Source organism: Pistacia vera, unplaced genomic scaffold (assembly GCF_008641045.1).
Source record: "Pistacia vera cultivar Batoury unplaced genomic scaffold, PisVer_v2 Contig71, whole genome shotgun sequence".
Taxonomy (NCBI): Eukaryota; Viridiplantae; Streptophyta; class Magnoliopsida; order Sapindales; family Anacardiaceae; genus Pistacia; species Pistacia vera.
This window is the reverse complement of record NW_022196568.1, coordinates 125,785-145,782: the sequence shown is the minus strand read 5'-3', so window position 1 is coordinate 145,782 and position 19,998 is coordinate 125,785. Positions and strand designations below refer to the sequence as shown.

The 19,998-nt window shown below is 35.1% G+C and overlaps 1 protein-coding gene across 1 annotated transcript in view; it reads left to right on the top strand.

The window, feature by feature from the left end:
- LOC116114393 overlaps positions 1–19,998 on the top strand; it is a 38,962-nt gene that overhangs the window by 11,601 nt on the left and 7,363 nt on the right. The window contains 49 exon segments of the mRNA XM_031400534.1: positions 705–803; positions 891–1,031; positions 1,257–1,325; positions 2,240–2,728; positions 3,003–3,164; positions 3,367–3,415; positions 3,418–3,441; positions 3,444–3,476; positions 3,479–3,495; positions 4,197–4,245; positions 4,248–4,308; positions 4,653–4,718; positions 4,720–4,737; positions 4,739–4,767; positions 4,770–4,827; positions 5,628–5,642; positions 5,644–5,734; positions 5,811–5,836; positions 5,838–5,876; positions 5,878–5,949; positions 6,235–6,450; positions 6,452–6,503; positions 6,731–6,812; positions 6,815–6,973; positions 6,976–7,099; positions 7,101–7,127; positions 7,129–7,229; positions 7,232–7,309; positions 7,312–7,386; positions 7,646–7,694; positions 7,696–7,849; positions 8,148–8,251; positions 8,995–9,290; positions 9,479–9,563; positions 11,051–11,758; positions 11,881–12,199; positions 12,354–12,512; positions 12,599–12,762; positions 12,889–13,069; positions 13,161–13,430; positions 13,526–13,732; positions 14,207–14,261; positions 15,131–15,261; positions 15,384–15,896; positions 16,004–16,828; positions 16,911–16,987; positions 18,516–18,969; positions 19,174–19,260; positions 19,819–19,974. Of these exon segments, the coding sequence (XP_031256394.1) occupies positions 705–803; positions 891–1,031; positions 1,257–1,325; positions 2,240–2,728; positions 3,003–3,164; positions 3,367–3,415; positions 3,418–3,441; positions 3,444–3,476; positions 3,479–3,495; positions 4,197–4,245; positions 4,248–4,308; positions 4,653–4,718; positions 4,720–4,737; positions 4,739–4,767; positions 4,770–4,827; positions 5,628–5,642; positions 5,644–5,734; positions 5,811–5,836; positions 5,838–5,876; positions 5,878–5,949; positions 6,235–6,450; positions 6,452–6,503; positions 6,731–6,812; positions 6,815–6,973; positions 6,976–7,099; positions 7,101–7,127; positions 7,129–7,229; positions 7,232–7,309; positions 7,312–7,386; positions 7,646–7,694; positions 7,696–7,849; positions 8,148–8,251; positions 8,995–9,290; positions 9,479–9,563; positions 11,051–11,758; positions 11,881–12,199; positions 12,354–12,512; positions 12,599–12,762; positions 12,889–13,069; positions 13,161–13,430; positions 13,526–13,732; positions 14,207–14,261; positions 15,131–15,261; positions 15,384–15,896; positions 16,004–16,828; positions 16,911–16,987; positions 18,516–18,969; positions 19,174–19,260; positions 19,819–19,974 (7,515 nt within the window).

Here is a 19,998-nt window from a genome sequence, read left to right as displayed (position 1 = left end):
AAAATACAAAGGAGGTAACCCATTTGCGGACCATTAAAACCTGAAGATAAATGTCAAAACTATAGAAATGCGAAGTCCTGGTGTCCACCACTAAAACCTGAAGACGAATATCAAAAAAAAATCAAAAAAAAAAGAAAAAAAAAAAAAAGAGTAACTCCATGCTCAAGCCAAAACTACATCCCAATTATTAAAGAAAAGAATAATGTTGAAAACTTCTGAGACATTGAAGCCAATTAAGATTTTAAGAATCAAACTCTATCCCACAATAAATCAACTTCCTTCCCTTCTGGCTTCTTAAAAAAAAATTTCTATTTCGTTTTTCTCAAATAACACAAAAATCTAAATACACAATATCTCTATGGCACCAGGCTTCGTCACTTCTAAAGGCATAAAAAACAAGTTCTCATGTTATAGCTGTCTTCAAAATATTACTTTGTCAAGATTTTTTTGCAAATATCAACCATTTATTTGCCAATGTTGGTAAACTTTTTCAATTTCAACATGATTAAATTTCTTATCATTGTTTCCTAATCCCATGGTTGTGGGTTTTTTAAGATCACATCTCCACTTCTTGTGGAGATTTTACCTTTTCATTTTTTGATACTGAGGGACATATGCATTTTCTTTTTAGTGCTAGAAAGTGGATTCTTCCTTCCTATGTATCATATTGTTTTTATGTAATAAGAGTGGGATTATTTCAGCAGGCTCTGGAATCTTCTAGTACCTTGATTATAAAGTTTCGGGAGGACAGGGAGAAGGAAACTTGGCTGAAAGAACTTATGCGTGCCACATATCAAGCCTCCGTATCATACTTTCTCTAATATCTTTATGAACTTTTCAAATTATTCATTCGTTATTGTTGGAAATTAACATCTATATTCTTTATGCAGGCTCCTCCAACAGATGATGTACTTCCAGAAAAAATTGATGCTGTAGCTGAGTTTAATGAACACCAGACAATAAATTTGAAAACAGCAGACCTTGTCATTGATGGGGCACTGGTGGAAACAAAGTTATTTATATATGGAAAGGTTAGCTGTTTCTATGGTGCTGGATACGTATATGTGAATTATCTTGCCAAAATTACCTCCAAATTCTTTTTATTTTTGAGAAGAAACATATAAATATCCTTAAAGATTTACCTCCAAATTCTCATACATGGTTGTGGATATTTAGCTAAATGATTAGTTTACCTTTGAGGTTTTTCGTTATAAGATTTACTGTTGAGCATTCCATTTGTTCATGGTGTTATGCAGAATGGAGACAAAGTAGATGAAAAACTTGGAGAGACTTTAATGCTCGAGGTTCTAGCTGATGGGGGAAAGGTTTGTGTAACTAGTTTCTGTTTTTTCTTTGTTGGAATATAAATAGCATTGCCCTTTACTGTCATATTCAGCTTTTAGGTTTAATGATTACTTAACAATCTATTACAGTCAAGCTGACTAGGAGGTCTTATTTTCAATTCTACCCTATCTGATAAATAAATTATAAAATTGAGCAAGTACGGCTTTTATTTTTTGTTTTTGGGACCCTATAATGTCGTTATATCTACTGTAAAAGTCTGTTAAAATGTAGCCATGCATGAGGCATGTTAGAATTTAAATACTATTTTTTGACCTTGTTCTGTCGGTTACTTTTTGGGGTTGATGGTTACTCAAAAATAATGACCGGGTTCTTTCATTACAAAGCTTCAGATACTTTGCGTTTGAACTTGAGTTGGAATTTTCATTTTGCATTCCTTATTCTGTTAAAGCTTTTGTGCCTTTGCTGTCAATCCAGGTGAGAAAGCTTCCCCTCATAATGCCTTTTTTGTCTTTGTGGCTATAGTGGATCTATTACTGGATCCTTTATAAGTGACTGTTTTAATGTGTCAGTTAAATCATGAAAGTAGGCCCTGTTTAGAAATGAATGAATTAATTGTGTTCCTGTATTCTGGGAAGCAATATAATATGTAATTTGAAGAGTTTTTCACCCCCTTTTTCCTGGTGTAAGTGTAAGGCTTGATCACTTTGATTAAGTATTGGCAACATAGAATGTTTCTGTTTGCCCCAACACATTTAGCCTACATATGACTGCTACCTCTGGATCACCATGTTTGCTTACAGGAGTTGGGAGTTTTTTTGGCTTTTTCTTTACTGTCTTTGTTAACTTATTTTGCATTATGAATCGGTTATAGCCTGTACTTACAATTCTTATTTCTATTAACTGCTGTTAAACATTACACAATATTGTTGTACAGGTGCACTTAATTAGTTTGGATGGTGATCTAGGGGTCAAGATGAAGCTGCACTCTTTGAAAATTAAAGATGAGCTTCAAGATCGTCAATCTGCAAATCCACAGTACTTAGCGCGTTCTGTGCTGAAGAAGGATAATTTACTTACTGCTCATGGCACTTGTAATACCCCTGTGAAGCATATGTCTGTTGTACATACAGAGGAGGACGATGCTTTTACAGATGCTTTGCAAGAATTTCTATCTGTAACAGATACAGATATTTATTCACCAAAAGTGGATACATCTCAGAGTAGCATGATTGATGGAATGAATTATTCTGGTGAATTTGAGTCTGCTGAAGCCTTAATTCATGAAAATGATATAATTCAAGGAAAGAGCTTTTCTAGTGAGATATTTTATGAGGCACAAGGTGGTGAGAGTTTGGATTTTGTGTCTGTTGCCTTCTCAATAAGGAGTTCCAGTTCTCCTGATTATCGTGGAATAGATATGCAGGTACCTTTATGAGCATTATGGACTTTGGGTTATGGTTCATAGACTATACTCACATTATTATTATTACCGCAATTATTATTATTGTTTGCTAATCTATTCAATGGAAAATTTTCAGATGAGTATTCGCATGTCCAAACTAGAGTTCTTTTGCAACAGACCCACTCTTGTTGCTTTAATTGGTTTTGGTTTTGATCTAAGTGCTGTTAATTATGCGGTGAATGATATGGACAAGAATAAGAGCTCAGATGAGAAATCTTTGATCAACAATGAAAAGAAAGAAGAAAATGGGCGTGTAAAGGGGTTGCTGGGTTATGGTAAAGATCGTGTGGTGTTTTATTTAACCATGAATGTTGATAGTGTGTCTGTGTTTTTGAACAAGGAGGATGGTTCTCAACTTGCTATGTTTGTGCAAGAAAGCTTCCTATTAGACCTTAAGGTACTGAGGATCTTGTCATCCTCTCCTTTTCTGTTTCTCTGCTGTAATGCTTGTAATGCATATTCTATTGCTATTGCAAAATTTAGTCTTCTGACTTTAGATCTGTGTTTTACTTGTTTTTTAAGTGAAGTTAAATCTCATTTTTATTTCCAGGATTGACTCTTTTTGTTTTTGCTCTCTAACTTGATTTGTTTTTCAATAGGTCTATCCAAGTTCCATTTCTATTGAAGGAACATTGGGAAATTTCAGACTCGTGATATGTCTCTTGGTGCAGATCACTGTGGGGTTGGCTTTGTGATATACGCAATCCTGGGTTGAATCCCTTATCAAGGTAAATTTGTCAATTTTTTGACGGCCAGTTGATGTGGGAGGATTAATTTTGTTAACTATTTGACCTTTGCCGTGCTGATGCAGTTTTGAACAAATTGAACTCCAGCTTTATTATAGGGACATTTAATTATCGGGTTTGAGCTCAAACAATGTAGTGTTTGTCTTGATGCTTGTTAAGATACAAGTTATATACTCCATCCTTCTGAAATCGTTTGACCCTTAGAGAAATATAACTTTCTGGGAATCATATATTGCGTTTCCGCAGATCCTTCTGAATTGTTTGACCCTTTTAGAAATATAACTTTCTAAGGCAATTCATATATTGCATTTGCGCAGATCTTAAATGGTGTTGATTAAAGTGAGACAAATTTAGTATACTATAAACATATCATCTTTACTTCAAAAGTGAGTAAACAATTTGGAACCGGGGAGTGTACATATGTATACACACACATATTTTAATAATATTACACATAATATTTGTAGATAAATAGTTATGTTTTATTTATCGATGCTTGAGTTTACGTTGAACATACTTACATTATTTCAATACAAACTTGATATAATTTTTGATGCTCATTGAACTTGATATGCTTGGGCTCGACTTGTTTGAATCACTAGATGCAAACTTCTATATCTTATATAGTTTTGCCTTTCTATTGTACTTTGACATGTCCTTTATCTCTTTTCTTTTTCTTTCAGTTCAAATTTGACTCTTAAATGCTGGAGATGACGTATGAAGGATATGACTACGATTGTCTGGTCGGCTTTCAGGTGTTCGCATTGTTTTCCTCTATAGTTTTGTCCAGGAGGTATGTACAGACAACTTGTAAATATTTTAACTAGCATCAAAGAAAAATCTATGCTACTCTGTTAGGTCTAGGGAATGGAGAGAGAGACAGCTGCTGTTAGGCTCTTTGAATAACAGTCAACTATCTAAACACATCGTTAATTTTATGTTTTTTATTATTTGAATTCTCTAACGTTGCTCAACTGATATATGCAGTTTGAGTTGTTTCTTATTTTTAATGGTTTCTTGTAATTTTAAGATTTGGTGTTTTGACGTGCTGGAGCTTAAATACTACTGATTACTTTTCTTGTATCTTTTGTTTACTTAAAACTGAGTTTATGACTAACTTGGTTGAAACTACTTTCCCGAATTGCTTACTTCATGGAACTTGCTACCCCACATTCTGAAGAAGTTATAACTTTGTTGATAAAGTTGAGGCTTTGAGTGGTTATTAAAAATATGAGATGGATGGAGCTACTGCATTGAGCTGGACCTCTCGCTTGACACTCCTATAATTATTGTTCCTAGATTCATTGGCAAAGAGTTAGTGCATTTGCCCTCTGATTCTTATATATGATGCATTCATTTTTTTTTTTAAACAAAAACTGAAAATTATAGATGATACCTATTTGATTGTCTTAGAATTTCACAGTTTCACTTCTTAGCAATAACTCTTCCTACAGATCTTGCAGATAAAGACATTTTTACGTCTTGAAAACTTGAAACTTCCAAAGAAGCTTTACTTGATTTTATTAACTTGAAGCTAATTTCTTCTTGTTTACTGTATAATAACCTCTTCTATCTTGTATCAAGTAAATTATGAAACAAGTAATAATTAGAATTTGCAGCACCTTTAATGGATGTGTATATCTGATATGGATATAAATAATTTGCATGTTTTTTTACATCTGCTTTTACTTCTTGCACTTATTGTAGAAAACCTTCTTATCTAATATCCAGTTTCCTCCATTGATTGGTGTTCATTATTTTCCCCTGGTCAAGTAACAATCCCCCCTCTAATTCAATGTAATGATTGGTCTTCCTTTCTTCAAAACATGGTTCATTTATTTGACGTCAGTGGTAGGCTTCATTTGTTATATATATGAGTCAACTAAGGTGTTCCCATCTTTTTGAAAACAGAGAAGGTTTCTTTTTCTTAGTGTTTTTCAGACAGGCTTTTATTTAACTGCTTGAAGGCTGTTAAATCCTTGCATCTTTCTGTTCGTTTTTCTACCCTTAAAAAGTTGTTAGATTTGTTGTTTCCTTAACTGGAATTAATTTGTGCTCTGATTTAAACTTGAAAAATTGTAATTGCCTTTTTTATGCTTTGTTTTTTCATGCAGTTTCATTCAACTTGATTGGGCCACCTAAGGTGACAAATGAAATAAATTGGCATGGAAGCTCAGAGAAGGATCCTTCAGCTGTCCATATTGATGTTCTTCATGCTGAGGTAGATCTTTCCAGCCTTTTTTTGGAATTTCATTATTCTAATTAAGAATTTAGTTGACTTCAGGTTATATTTGCAGATTATGGGGATCAACATGTCTGTAGAATCATGGTTCTGTAGGTAAACCGATGATACAGGATGGCAAGGACTGATATTTTTGTTCGTCGGAGTTTGAGGGATGTTTTCAGGAAAGTTCCAACATTTTCTCTCGAAGTTAAGGTATTTATTGTGCTTGAAAATTTTTGCAATCTGTAATTATATACTTCTGAATTTCAAATTGAGGAATTTAATTGCCCCTTTGGTGGGTTGCTGATGTTTGTGATGGTTGTGCTTGAAAATTAGGAGCTGCATAATGGTCTTATTATATATGAATGAACTTTATTGTTCCTTCCTTTGTCCGTAGTAATTTTAATTTTTTTTGGACTAGAGCCGACAGTTTTCCTTTCTAATTAGAATGGTTAGAAAGATTTAGTTCGCTAATTGTTTTGGGCTTTCTTTTGAGCAGTGGGGTTATTGCATGGTGTGATGTCTGACAAAGAATATGATGTTATTTTAAATTGTACATTTAGGAATTTAAATGAAGCGCCCAATCTTCCTCCGTTTTCGTGGCAGCAAATCTGATTCCATGACACATGCGCTTGTTGGTCGATAAGTCATTTGAATAGTCAGATGCTACTGTCCCATAGTGTTACCATAATAGCAGTTAAGTTGACTATGCCCTCTTGGACTGTGCACTGGCATTATTGAGGAGTCACCTTTAGCTCATGTTGCTGTGAGTATCTTGTTTGTTCTAGCTCAGTTGTTTTGCTTTTGGTCAATGTTACGATTTAAATCACAACTACCTAGCTTATTTTGGTCAATATTACATATTTAAATTAAAAGTAACTAGCTTTTTTAATTTGCTTTTTATTTCAAATAATTTTTTTCTCTTAAATGAGAATGACACTTTATTTAAAGTATTCTGTGGGTTTACTTATATTTTTCTATTAACTCTTTCAGCTGGAAGGACTTTGGGTCTATCGGATGACTTCATCATCTGAAATAGATCCTATGTTACATTCCTAAGTTTTCATCATGGACATTCGCCTAGTACAAAACCTGAAATGCGTCTGATGCTTGGATCATCCACTGATGCTTCCAAGCCACCTTCTAGCGAAAATCACCCTTTTTTCTTAAATGAGAAGTTTTAAGAGACCAATTCTGAAGTTGGCCTGGACATAGATGTACCGGTTTCGACAATGTTCTGATGGACTACAGATGGCGAGCGTCTCTCGTCATATGTGGTTCGGGTTCAGCACCTCGTGTCCTGGTTGTTCCAGATTTCTACGCCTGTTGGTGAGTTTTTTGTCCAGCTTTGGGAGCAATACTGGAAGAGTGAAACAATGGATCCTAAGATGACCCTAAAGTAGAAACAATAGCATAGTACTCTCTGGACCTGTTTACACGCAGAGTGAAGATGTGGTGCATTTGTCTCCTGGTAGACAGTTAATCGCTGATGCTGTTGTGTGGATGAATATACATATGATGGTTGTGGAAAGATTATCTGTTTAAGTGAGAAGAAACATATGAAGGATTTCCAGTTAGCAAATATCGACCAATTATAATCATTGGACGTGGCAAGAGATTGCGGTTTAAATGTCAAAATTGAGGCACGCATTTGTTCTCCTTCTGAGTTTGTTTATATTGTTTCTTGCTGTTGGCTTATACTTATAATTGTTTGGACAATATCTTCGTCTGCTCTTATTTTCACCCATATATTCTAGAATTTTTTTTTTTTTTTTTTCCCAAACAAGATCACCTATTTTGATCCATACTTAAACTGGCATTAGCACATTTCCTTAGTACTAGTTGTATTTTCTGGCTATCTAACTGTTTGTATTTTTATTTTTGATATTTTTCTGTCAGAATGGTTACCTTTTGAGAAGTATGCATACTTGAGTAATGATAGCAGCTACTCGGTTCAGTAGAGATGGTGTTGACATTTTGGTTCTGGATAATTTGTCATCTGATGATGACAGAGATCTGGATCACGTGTATGAATTTTCTGATACCTCTAATGTGTCTTCACATTCCCAAAGTGATTCAGATGTGATCCAAAGTTTGACTTTTGAAGCTCAGGTGGTTAACTCTCATGGACGAATATTATTTGTTGCTAACTTATATTTTTCAGTAAAATCTTGAGCCCTGGGTTTCTTAAACCTTTCTTCAATTCTCAAAAAAATGGAAGAAATTATACTTTTGGGCTTTCGTTTTTTGTAATTTTCTGGTCTTCACTATTCAAGTTTGATTTTGATAGTTGTCCTTAGCCAAGTATACTGAGAGTTTTTGTGATTCTCGGTTTTAATAATTGGATGATGATTCTCAGTTTTATTATTTGGATGATTATATGTTTTATATTAATATTTTTTCCCTTTAGGTGGTTTCTCCGGAGTTAATTTTCTATGATGGTACAAAGTCTTATCTGGATGATTCCTCGTACTGTGAAAAGCTTCTACGTGCTAAAATGGATGTGAGCTTCATGTAAGACTGGCCACATTATCTTGCTGCATTCTTTGTTAACTTCCTCTAGATTCTTTCTTCTTGTTCTCCTTTCTGAATTTGGTGCACTTACAATGTAATGTAATTTCTTTACAAAGTTAATTTATCATCTATTACTAGTTCTTTTTGTTTTTGGGTACTTCTATTCGTACTTTTGTTTTGCATGTACCATCATATAAAGTTATAGTTGTGACAGGATCTTTTTGATGATAACTAGAAAGTTATTCATGGAAACTGGTTCTTATGATCAGTTCTCGGCTTTTTCAGTTTACAGTTCCACCTAGAATTGGAAAACATAAGACTATATTACTAAGAAACCTGAAATTGGGCATTATCGATTTTATGGTTTAAATTTCTCTTGTTGAATTATAATTTGCTTGTCATAGGTTGGTTACATTTTGATTCTTGCTTCCTATCTTATTCTTAGGATGGTTAAGTGGCATAGGTTAGTTTTGAGATGCTTATTTGAAGAAATATATAGTTTCTAAAGATCTCTTTTTCAATGTTACTGGGGGGCTTGATTTTGGTGTTGTATGTGTACATCCTGTTCTTTCTCCCATTCTGCCTAGTGATGATTATGTTTTTTCCCCCCTCTTTTTTAGATAAATTTCAACTTTTCTTGGGTAAATGTTATGTCTACATGCCTTCATTGTGATGATATGTAAGACTTTAAGATTTTAAGTTGATAGCCTTTTTTTTCTTTTTTTTTTCCCCCCTTGGAGCAGGTTTGCATCAAAAGAAAATGATACTTGGATTCGTGCCCTTGTGAAGGATTTGACTGTTGAGGCTGGTTCTGGTCTGATCATTCTCGAGCCGGTGGATATTTCTTGTGGATACACTTCTGTTAAAAAGAAAACGAATATGTCTCTGATATCAACTGATGTATGTATCCATCTTTCTTTGAGTGCCCTTTCTCTTCTACTTAATCTGCATAGTCAGGCGGCCACAGCTTTACAATTTGGAAATGCGGTTCCCCTGGCTTCATGTACCAACTTCGACCAGATCTGGATGTCTCAGAAAGGTCATTTTTCCCCGCAACTTTATTGTAATAATTTGATGATTAATTTACTGCTAACAATGCTACATTCTTGGAGTCATTAAACTTTCATTTAGCCATGTTTGCTGCATACCCTGAGGAAATTGTCTGACTGAATCTCAACTAAAATCTTTTGTGTTGACTTACCTAAGTTTTGCTGTGTATTTATGTAGAAAATGGGTCGATTAACAACCTTACTGTATGGAGGCCTGAAGCTCCATCAAATTATGTTATACTGGGAGATTGTGTGACGTCAAGGTGAGATGAAGATACATTTATGTTCTTCCAACTGTGCTAACAGTTCCCTACAGAAATTCTGTCCTTTTGTAGGAAATTGGTTCATTTCCTTCTGGTGTTTTACATTCACATAATTCTCTTTAGTTTGAGCTGATAGGATGACATGTAATCTTATTGGGATGTTATTGTTAAAACCACACCATAGTTATTGTCATGGATGTGTGTTTGCAATTTTGTTTCCTTTAACATTTTAAGTGAAGTGTTGTGTTTCTCTGCAGTACACCCCCTTGTTATTGTTATTTATTTATTTATTTTGGGATGCTTACAATGTATTTCTTGTATAAGTTAGAGACTTACTATGTATTCTCTTTATTAATTTTTTGAGTTGCTATATTTATTTGGATACTTGTAATATGTCTTCAGGTCTATTCCTCCTTCACATGCAGTAATGGCGGTCAGTAATACATATGGACGTGTGCGTAAACCAATTGGTTTTAATTTCATTGGCTTGCTCTCTGGTGTTCNCCCCTTGGAGCAGGTTTGCATCAAAAGAAAATGATACTTGGATTCGTGCCCTTGTGAAGGATTTGACTGTTGAGGCTGGTTCTGGTCTGATCATTCTCGAGCCGGTGGATATTTCTTGTGGATACACTTCTGTTAAAAAGAAAACGAATATGTCTCTGATATCAACTGATGTATGTATCCATCTTTCTTTGAGTGCCCTTTCTCTTCTACTTAATCTGCATAGTCAGGCGGCCACAGCTTTACAATTTGGAAATGCGGTTCCCCTGGCTTCATGTACCAACTTCGACCAGATCTGGATGTCTCAGAAAGGTCATTTTTCCCCGCAACTTTATTGGAATAATTTGATGATTAATTTACTGCTAACAATGCTACATTCTTGGAGTCATTAAACTTTCATTTAGCCATGTTTGCTGCATACCCTGAGGAAATTGTCTGACTGAATCTCAACTAAAATCTTTTGTGTTGACTTACCTAAGTTTTGCTGTGTATTTATGTAGAAAATGGGTCGATTAACAACCTTACTGTATGGAGGCCTGAAGCTCCATCAAATTATGTTATACTGGGAGATTGTGTGACGTCAAGGTGAGATGAAGATACGTTTATGTTCTTCCGACTTTGCTAACAGTTCCCTACAGAAATTCTGTCCTTTTGTAGGAAATTGGTTCATTTCCTTCTGGTGTTTTACATTCACATAATTCTCTTTAGTTTTAGCTGACAGGATGACATGTAATCTTATTGGGATGTTATTGTTAAAACCACACCATAGTTATTGTCATGGATGTGTTTGCAATTTTATTTCCTTTTAACATTTTAAGTGAAGTGCTGTGTTTCTCTGCAGTACACCCCCTTGTTATTGTTATTTATTTATTTATTTTGGGATACTTACAATGTATTTCTGGTATAAGTTAGAGACTTACTATGTATTCTCTTTATTTATTTTTTGAGTTGCTATATTTATTTGGATACTTGTAATATGTCTTCAGGTCTATTCCTCCTTCACATGCAGTAATGGCGGTCAGTAATACATATGGACGTGTGCGTAAACCAATTGGTTTTAATTTCATTGGCTTGCTCTCTGGTGTTCGAGGAATAGAAGGTCATTCTGATGCTAATTATGACTGTTCACTTTGGATGCCTGTTGCACCACCTGGATACACTGCAATGGGCTGTGTGGCAAATATTGGAGACCACCCACCCTTGAATCACATTGTGTATTGTCTACGTTCTGACCTTGTCACATCCACAACATTTTCAGAATGCATATTTAGTGCCCCATCAAATCCTAGATTCACATCTGGATTTAGCATCTGGCGCATGGACAATGTTCTTGGATCATTTTATGCACATTCTTCAACTGAATGCCCTTCCAAAGGCATTAGCTGTGACCTGAATCATCTTCTTCTTTGGAATTCAATTCAATCGCATTTGCCTACTGAAGCATCTGCATCAGGTGATTCAGGTCTACCTGATGATCAGGAACATGGGCGTCAGCAAACGAGTACTGATGGTGCAAATTCATCTGGTTGGGATGTCGTTAGGTCAATTTCGAAAGCAACTAGTTGTTACATGTCAACCCCTCATTTTGAAAGAATCTGGTGGGACAAAGGTAGTGAGATACGCAGGCCAATCTCAATTTGGCGACCTATAACACGCACTGGCTATGCTATACTGGGGGATTGCGTAACTGAAGGGTCAGACCTTTTGTCTTATAATGCTTTCACAATTTCTTATTAGTTGTTAGAAGGGATCTTTTTATCATTATCTTCAGAATTATGTATTGATAACATATGGTATTGTCTTTTTGCATTTTCAGCTTAGAACCACCTAATCTGGGGATAATTTTTAAGTCTGGCAATCCTGAAATCTCTGCAAAGCCTGTGCAGTTTACTAAAGTTGCCCATATTGTTGGGAGAGGCTTTGATGATGCTTTTTTCTGGTACCCAATTGCCCCTCCTGGTTATGCTTCTCTAGGATGTGTAGTCTCCAGAACAGATAAGGCACCAAGCATTGATTTAGTTTGCTGCCCAAGGATGGATATTGTTAACCAAGCTAATATACTTGAGGTGCCCATTTCAAGATCTTCAAGCTCTAAGGCATCTCAGTGTTGGAGCATTTGGAAAGTTGAAAATCAGGTTATGCTGAATATTTACAGGATTCATAGTCTAAATTCACCAATTTGAGTTTGAGCTTTTATATTGTTTTATATGGTGTAAAGTTGTCAATGTTTTGAATGTTCACTTGATTGGACAAATGATTATTATCTTAATTTGGCCCTTTATGTTATAGGCCTGTACTTTTCTTGCACGTTCGGATCTGAAAAAACCATCAAGCCGGCTGGCTTACACTATTTGTGATTCTGTGAAGCCAAAAACACGAGAAAACGTAACTGCTGAGGTGAAGCTGAGACGCTTCTCTCTAACTGTTCTGGATAGCTTGTGTGGAATGGTACAAATTTTGAATGAAGTTACTGCACTATATAACTTAATGTCCACACAGCCAATTTTCTTATGATGGTTTTTGGACCCTTTCAGATGACACCTCTGTTTGACACAACAATCACCAATATAAGGCTTGCAACGCATGGTCGGGCGGAGGCAATGAATGCTGCATTGATTTGTTCAATTGCTGCTTCAACCTTCAACACACAGTTGGAAGCATGGGAGCCATTGGTGGAGTCATTTGATGGAATATTCAAGTAAAATATTATATGTTTTATATATTTTATAATTTGCTTTTATAGGAAAAATGAAAAAAAACAAAGATAGAGCTGTTTTAACATATTTAATGTGCTTTTTTTTTTTTTTTTTTTTCGCTTTACAAGGTTTGAAACATATGACACCAGTGTACATCCACCTTCTAGTCTAGGGAAGAGAGTGCGTGTTGCTGCAACCAATATTCTTAATATAAATGTCAGTGCTGCAAATGTTGAAACTTTTGTGGAGACCATTCTTTCATGGAGAAGACAGCTAGAATTTGAACAGAAAACCATCAAATTACATGAGGTCAAATAGGCTCTTTTACTTGTCTGTATTATGAGAAGTTCATTAGTTGATTTTCCATTCCTAATGCTTTATTAGCTTACTGCTGTAGCAGGAGACTGGTAGTCATTTTAGATGTGGAGAGGACACTACCGTCTCAGCACTTGATGTCGATGATTTCAAGACTGTAATAGTAGAAAATAAACTTGGGTGTGATATTTATCTGAAAAAGGTTGAAGAAGATCCAGACACAGTTGCCCAACTACATCATGGTGATTGTGCATCTGTCTGTATTCCACCTCCAAGGTTTTCAGACAGGTTAAATGTTGTGGATGAATCGAGGGAAGCACGCTATTACATTGTTCTACAGATTATTGAGGCCAAGGTTGTACGATGGTCAAAAACCATTTGCTACAATTAGACTCACTAGTATTATATTACGGCCTTATAACTGGAAGCTAACTTGCTTTTCTTTTGCAGGGTTTACCCATAAATGATGATGGTAACAGTCATCACTTCTTCTGTGCTTTGCGCTTGGTTGTTGATAGCCAGGTGTCAGATCAGCAAAAGCTTTTCCCTCAGAGTGCAAGGACAAAATGTGTGAAGCCTATAGTTTCAGAATTCAATGGTCTAGTTGAAGGCACAGCCAAGTGGAATGAGCTTTTCATATTTGAAGTTCCTCGGAAGGTGTGCTTTTTTATTTGTTTCTCGTATTTCCTTAATATACTTGAAAAAGGCAGTATGTGTAGGAGTATCGGTTCAGTTATCTGAAGGGACATAGTTTGGAAGACGGAGAAGTTATATTTATTAACTTCTCTGTTTTTGTGTTCCTTAACTGCCTTGTTACTCATTTCTTTAATATGGTATCAGAATATGGCAGTGCACTGCCATCAATATTAATATTGCTAAATAACAAATAACGTGAATAAAAAATCATGATTCATTGGAGGAGTCTGAATATACTACTATACAAATTTAGCCAGTTGAGCTTATATTTCTATTTCTTGGTCTTACCTTTGAAGCTTATATGTATAAGTTCTAAGTGGTAATCGTCTTCGCCTATTCTTTTGTTTGCATGTCTAGATTTGTGCCTCTCTATTATCATCATGAATTTTTGGAGTTCTAAACAATTCTGGGATATTTGAATGTTGGCTGTTGTAGGGGCTGGCTAAGTTAGAAGTGGAGGTGACAAACCTTGCAGCAAAAGCTGGGAAAGGTATTAGTTAGCGGCATGCTCCATGCTGGAGCTTGTTTGTTTGGTTTTTTTTTTTTTTTTTGCTATTATAATTTTGACTATTCTTCTCTCTTAAATTGCTGATTTATGTTTTTTTGCAAAGAGCTATTAATTTGATGAAGATTTATTTTAATATTCTTTTTATGGTTATTGTCAAACACAATTTCAAGGTTGAATTTGTGTGCTTTTACCTTTTTAATTTTGATTTAATGTAATGACGTGATAAGGTTTTGATCCATGTGGAAGGATTGAATAGAGAAAAATAGGCCAAGATTATGCGTGGATTTTTTCCTAAGCTGCATTTAGAGAATATGGCNTTTTGACTATTCTTCTCTCTTAAATTGCTGATTTATGTTTTTTTGCAAAGAGCTATTAATTTGATGAAGATTTATTTTTATATTCTTTTTGTGCTTATTGTCAAACACAATTTCAAGGTTGAATTTGTGTGGTTTTACCTTTTTAATTTTAATTTAATGTAATGATGTGATAAGGTTTTGATCCATGTGGAAGGATTGAATAGAGAAAAATAGGCCAAGATTATGGGTGGATTTTTTCCTAAGCCGCATTTAGAGAATATGGCAATAGAGAGGAGCAACAGAGAAGATCAGCTGGTGTCAGATAACTGTAACTTGGATTATTTGACTTGTATTGGATGATGTTGAGTGGTACTTACTGGTGGTTATGTATTCTTCTAGTATTTTTTCATCTCTGGCTGCCAAACATAAAACAGCACTGATTTTCAATAGGGTTCCTAATTTTTTTTTTTGGCTATTTCCTTCTGAAATTATGATTCTCGACTTGAAGATCTTGTTGAGGTAAATTTTATTCTTGGAATTGGTTTCATGGTATAGGTGAAGTTGTTGGTGCTCTCTCCTTTCCTGTTGGGCATGGTGCTAATACGTTAAAGAAGGTAGGGTCTGTGAGGATGCTGAATCAAGCATATGATGTTCAGGATATTGTATCTTATTCACTGAGGAGAAAGGTGAGCTCTTTAAATTCATGTCAACTACGGATGTTAATTGTAATCAAGCATGCAATTTTTCTTCTTTTTTTTGACTCTATTGTAATATATATATTTTTTTTCAATATTGTTCTTTTTCACAGGCTCAGCCCAATAATGATGAAGACATCCAGGACTATGGACACTTGTTTGTTTCCAATTCTTATTTCGAGAGGAATACAATAGCAAGCTTGCAAAGGGATGTTGGTAGTGAGAGTCATACAGATAGAGAAGTAGGCTTTTGGGTTGGTCTCCGCCCTGATGCTGCTATGAAGAGCATTAGGTCATTGCTTCCATTATCTGTAGTTCCTAAATCATTTGATAATGAGTTTATTGCTATGGAAGTTACAATGAAGAATGGAAAGAAACATGCAATTTTCAGGGGACTTGTCACTGTTGCAAATGATTCAAATGTCAAATTGGGGATATCTGTATGTCATATTTCTTTTGTTAACGATAAGAATAAATCTTTGGGAACAAGCAGTGGTAATGTAAGTGTGGAAGAGATCTTTGAAAATCAATATTATCAACCAAATTCTGGCTGGGGTGACAAGAGGTCTGGCTCTCATAATAATGGTCCAGGGCGTTGGAGCACCAACTTCTCATATTCATCAAATGTGAGTCTATTTATGAAATGATGCTTTCTTTTCTTGTCGGAAGTTTTCACTGCTTTCTTAATTTTCAATATTTGCATCTGCTTACGTAGTCTTGCTTTCTTTTGAAGGAATTTTTCGAACCTCCCCTTCCCCCTGGATGGCGGTGGACATCAGCATGGACTGTTGCTAAATCCCAGTTTGTTGATGATGATGGCTGGGCATATGGTCCTGACTATCAAAGTCTGAAATGGCCTCCAACCTCTGCCAAGTCACATATGAAATCAGCTTATGATGTTATGCGGCGAAGGCGTTGGATCCGTACCAGACAAGTAGTCACTGATCGAGGTGGAAGTAACACGGAGGGTGATTTTATTATCTTAACTCCTGGATCTTCTGCTGTTTTACCGTGGAGATTTACATTTAAGGATTCGGATCAGTGTTTACAAATTCTTCCTGTTGTTGATAATGAGTCCTCATATACATGGGGTCGTGCTGTTGCTATTGGTTCCAACTTTGCTTTTGGAAAGGACCAGGCTTTAGTGGATCAAGTTTCACTCTACAGACAAAGTACATTGAAACAAGGAAACAAATTGTCTAATCTCACTTTCAAGTTGAACCAACTCGAGAAGAAGGATTTACTTTTTTGCTGTTCACCTACTACTGGAAATAAACAAATTTGGCTAAGTGTGGGTGCAGATGCCTCTGTTCTTCACACTGAACTGAATACTCCAGTATATGACTGGAGAATATCTATGAACTCTCCTTTGAAGCTGGAAAACCGGCTTCCTTGTCCAGCTGAATTTACAGTCTGGGAAAAAACAAAAGAAGGGCATTACATTGAAAGACAGCAGGGCATAATCTCTTCACGCAGGAGTGCACATATATATTCAGCAGATGTCCAGAGACCTCTATATCTTACATTGTTTGTTCAGGGTGGTTGGGTCCTCGAAAAGGTGATAATCCATTTCAAAATTGTATGTACTCATACGTTGAAGTATGTTGAATCTTATATTTATTAAGCTTTTCTTACTGCAGGACCCTGTTCTTGTTTTGGATCTTTCTTCAAATGTGAACACATCATCATTCTGGATGTTCCACCAGCAAAGTAAAAGGTGAGATCGAAAGCATTTTTCCTTTTCTTTTTCCTTTTTTCAAGTAATGGAGAACTCTATTGAGTTACTTAGAGGTTTGGTTTAAGGCGAAGGCAGATCCACTAGTTTTGAAATTCATTAAAAACCTTTTAATAGATGGATTAGTGTCATAAATGCTTTGAAGTCTTAGGAAGTTTATCAGAAACCTCTGTCCAGGGGAGATCTTTGTTAATTTTCCAAATCACATTGGTCCTCCTAATAATCTGAAAAAACCTCAGAGGAGGTAAATGGAATTTAGTGTATGATATTAGAGTTCTTTTGCGTGTGTTGTAGATAATCATGCAAAATCTTACAGATATTGCATGATTAAGTGTATAAATCTATAATAGGATATTAGGATTGTAATCAATACGTAATAGGAACAAATCTGTAAAATAGGAGTGTATAAATCTATAATAGGATATTAGGATTGTAATCAATACATAATAGGAACAAATCTGTAAAATAGGAAGTCAGATTTTTTTATTTCCTAGATTAGATTATTTATTTCCTAGATTAGTTCTTTATTTTCCTATATATTGATGTATAATTTGTCAATACAATATGAGAAAATTACAATCAGTTCTCTGTTTGTAACAGCGTGTAAAGGTGTTTCTTCGCTTTACTTTAGAGTTGCTCAATTTCTCAAAAATTACACAGCTCCAAAGTTAGGAAATGGTTCAGAATCTAGCTAAATGCTTAAAACTTATCATAAAAACTGTAGTAATACCACGCTTTCTGTTACTTATAAACAAATAGTTGTAGAGATTTTGTTTTGTTGCATATATGTAATTTCAAGTTACTTTTTAAGTGCTAATTAAAATTTTATTTGTAAATGTGAACAAATAAAATTGGATTTGAACTCCTTAAATTGCTTTTACTCTCTTTTTTCATTTTTCTTTTCGGCATATATATATATATTTCAATCAAGGAAAACTCCTCCAAGTTTGATGGTATACAAAATTCAAATAAATTGAAATGTTGTAAAGAAACACTCTTGATGGTCATCTAGAGGATCGTATGATGTTCTAATTTTCATATATATGCAATCATAATTAATTTTGTTCTTAAAGAAAAACATATGGAGAAGGAAAAATCACAAATGATGTCTCTTTTTGTTTGTTTTTCACATGATGTTTTCTTTTTTGTGTTATTATTTGTTAACCAAAATTTTGTTTGTGTTAGCCCTTAAATATTAGCTTAAACTTTTGGTAAAGTGGTTAATTAATATGGTATGAAAGCCAAATTGACCTAGTGGTCTTGTGTTTAAATGCTTCCATTGCATTAATTAATTATAATAATTTGTGTTTTTATTTGTAACTCTTGTTCTGTGTGGGCCTGTGGTTGTATTAGATCTGTGTACTCTGCATGTGAGGATAAGTTTAAAGAATTTTCTCTTAAATATCGGTGTAAACTTTTAGGTTAAGTGATTGCTTAATACTTGTAATTTTTTTCATGAATATAATTTCGTTGTCAGTTATATGATCCTCTTGATGAATCTGTTATGCAGGAGATTGCGTGTGAATATTGAAAGTGACATGGGGGGATCCACTGTTGCACCCAAAACCATAAAGTTCTTTGTTCCATATTGGATTATTAATGATTCATCTCTGCCTTTGGCATACCGAGTTGTGGAAATTGAATCTTCTGACAATGCAGAGATGGATTCTAATTCACTCTCTAGAGCTGTTAAGTCAGCAAGAACAGCTTTGAAAAATCCTACATACTCAATGGATAGGAGACAGTCTGGCTCTAGAAGAAACATTCAAGTAGTTGAAGTTATTGAGGACACTAGTCCAGTACCTAGCATGCTTTCTCCACAAGACTCTGCAGGTCGCAGTGGTGTTATGCTTTTTTCATCTCAGAAAGATGCATATGTATCCCCGAGGGTGGGCATTGCTGTTGCTATTCGCAGCTCTGAAATTTACAGTCCTGGGATTTCTCTTCTTGAGCTGGAAAAGAAGGTGATTACCGGTTTATTTTCTCTCTTTTTTTCAGTTTTTTCCTTCCACTTCCTCTCTCTCTCTCTCTCTCCCTCCCTCCCTCTCTGACTCTGAGCTTTGTGTGGGGCTAGAGAGGAAGGAAATTGATGCTGTTGATTCTCTACTTGAAATTTGTTTCTTTTTTATTTATTTATTTTTTTTGTGCTGCTTTAACTTTATCTTCAGGAACGAGTTGATGTCACGGCATGCAGTTCAGATGGATCTTATTACAAACTTTCAGCTACATTGAACATGACCTCAGATAGAACTAAGGTTGAGTATCTCATTATGTTTCCGAATTCATAATAGATATATATCTTGATTCCATTTTCACATAAGAGTATTATGACTCCATCCTTCATCAACTATCAACATTCTCTGTCTCTGCTTTACTCATCAGAAGAGAGAGTCATAATTTCAGTTATTTTTCTGTTTCCAGTCTCAGATATAAGCCCAGTTTATACATCACCCTAGCAATCTGATAGGATTGGAAAGTTTGTTTACTGATTGTCCCTGCCAGCCTTCAGTACTAGGTCATATGTGGAGAATAATGAAATGATTCTTCAATATAATTTTTTGACGACTCCAAAGAAATGAAAAGTTAATGTTGGCTGTAGAAAGTCTGCATTGTGTAATGCATGTGATCCTCATTTGCATTAAGGAATGACATAATTATATGTTATTAGAAGCAAAAATAATTTGTCAATATTTATGGGTTGCATTAAGGAATGACATATAATTATGTGTTATTAGAAGCAATAATAATTTGTTAATATTTATGGGTAGGTCATTTGATCACTAATTAACAACTATCCACTGGTTGGTGTTCAGGTTGTTCATTTTCAGCCACAGACCTTATTTATTAACAGGGTTGGTCTTAGTCTCTGCCTGCAACAGTGTGATTCTCAGTTTGTGGAATGGATTCATCCTACCGATCCTCCAAAGCCCTTTAGATGGCATTTTTCTGCCAAAGTTGAGTTGTTGAAGGTCTGTGCAAAAATCATAGTGTTG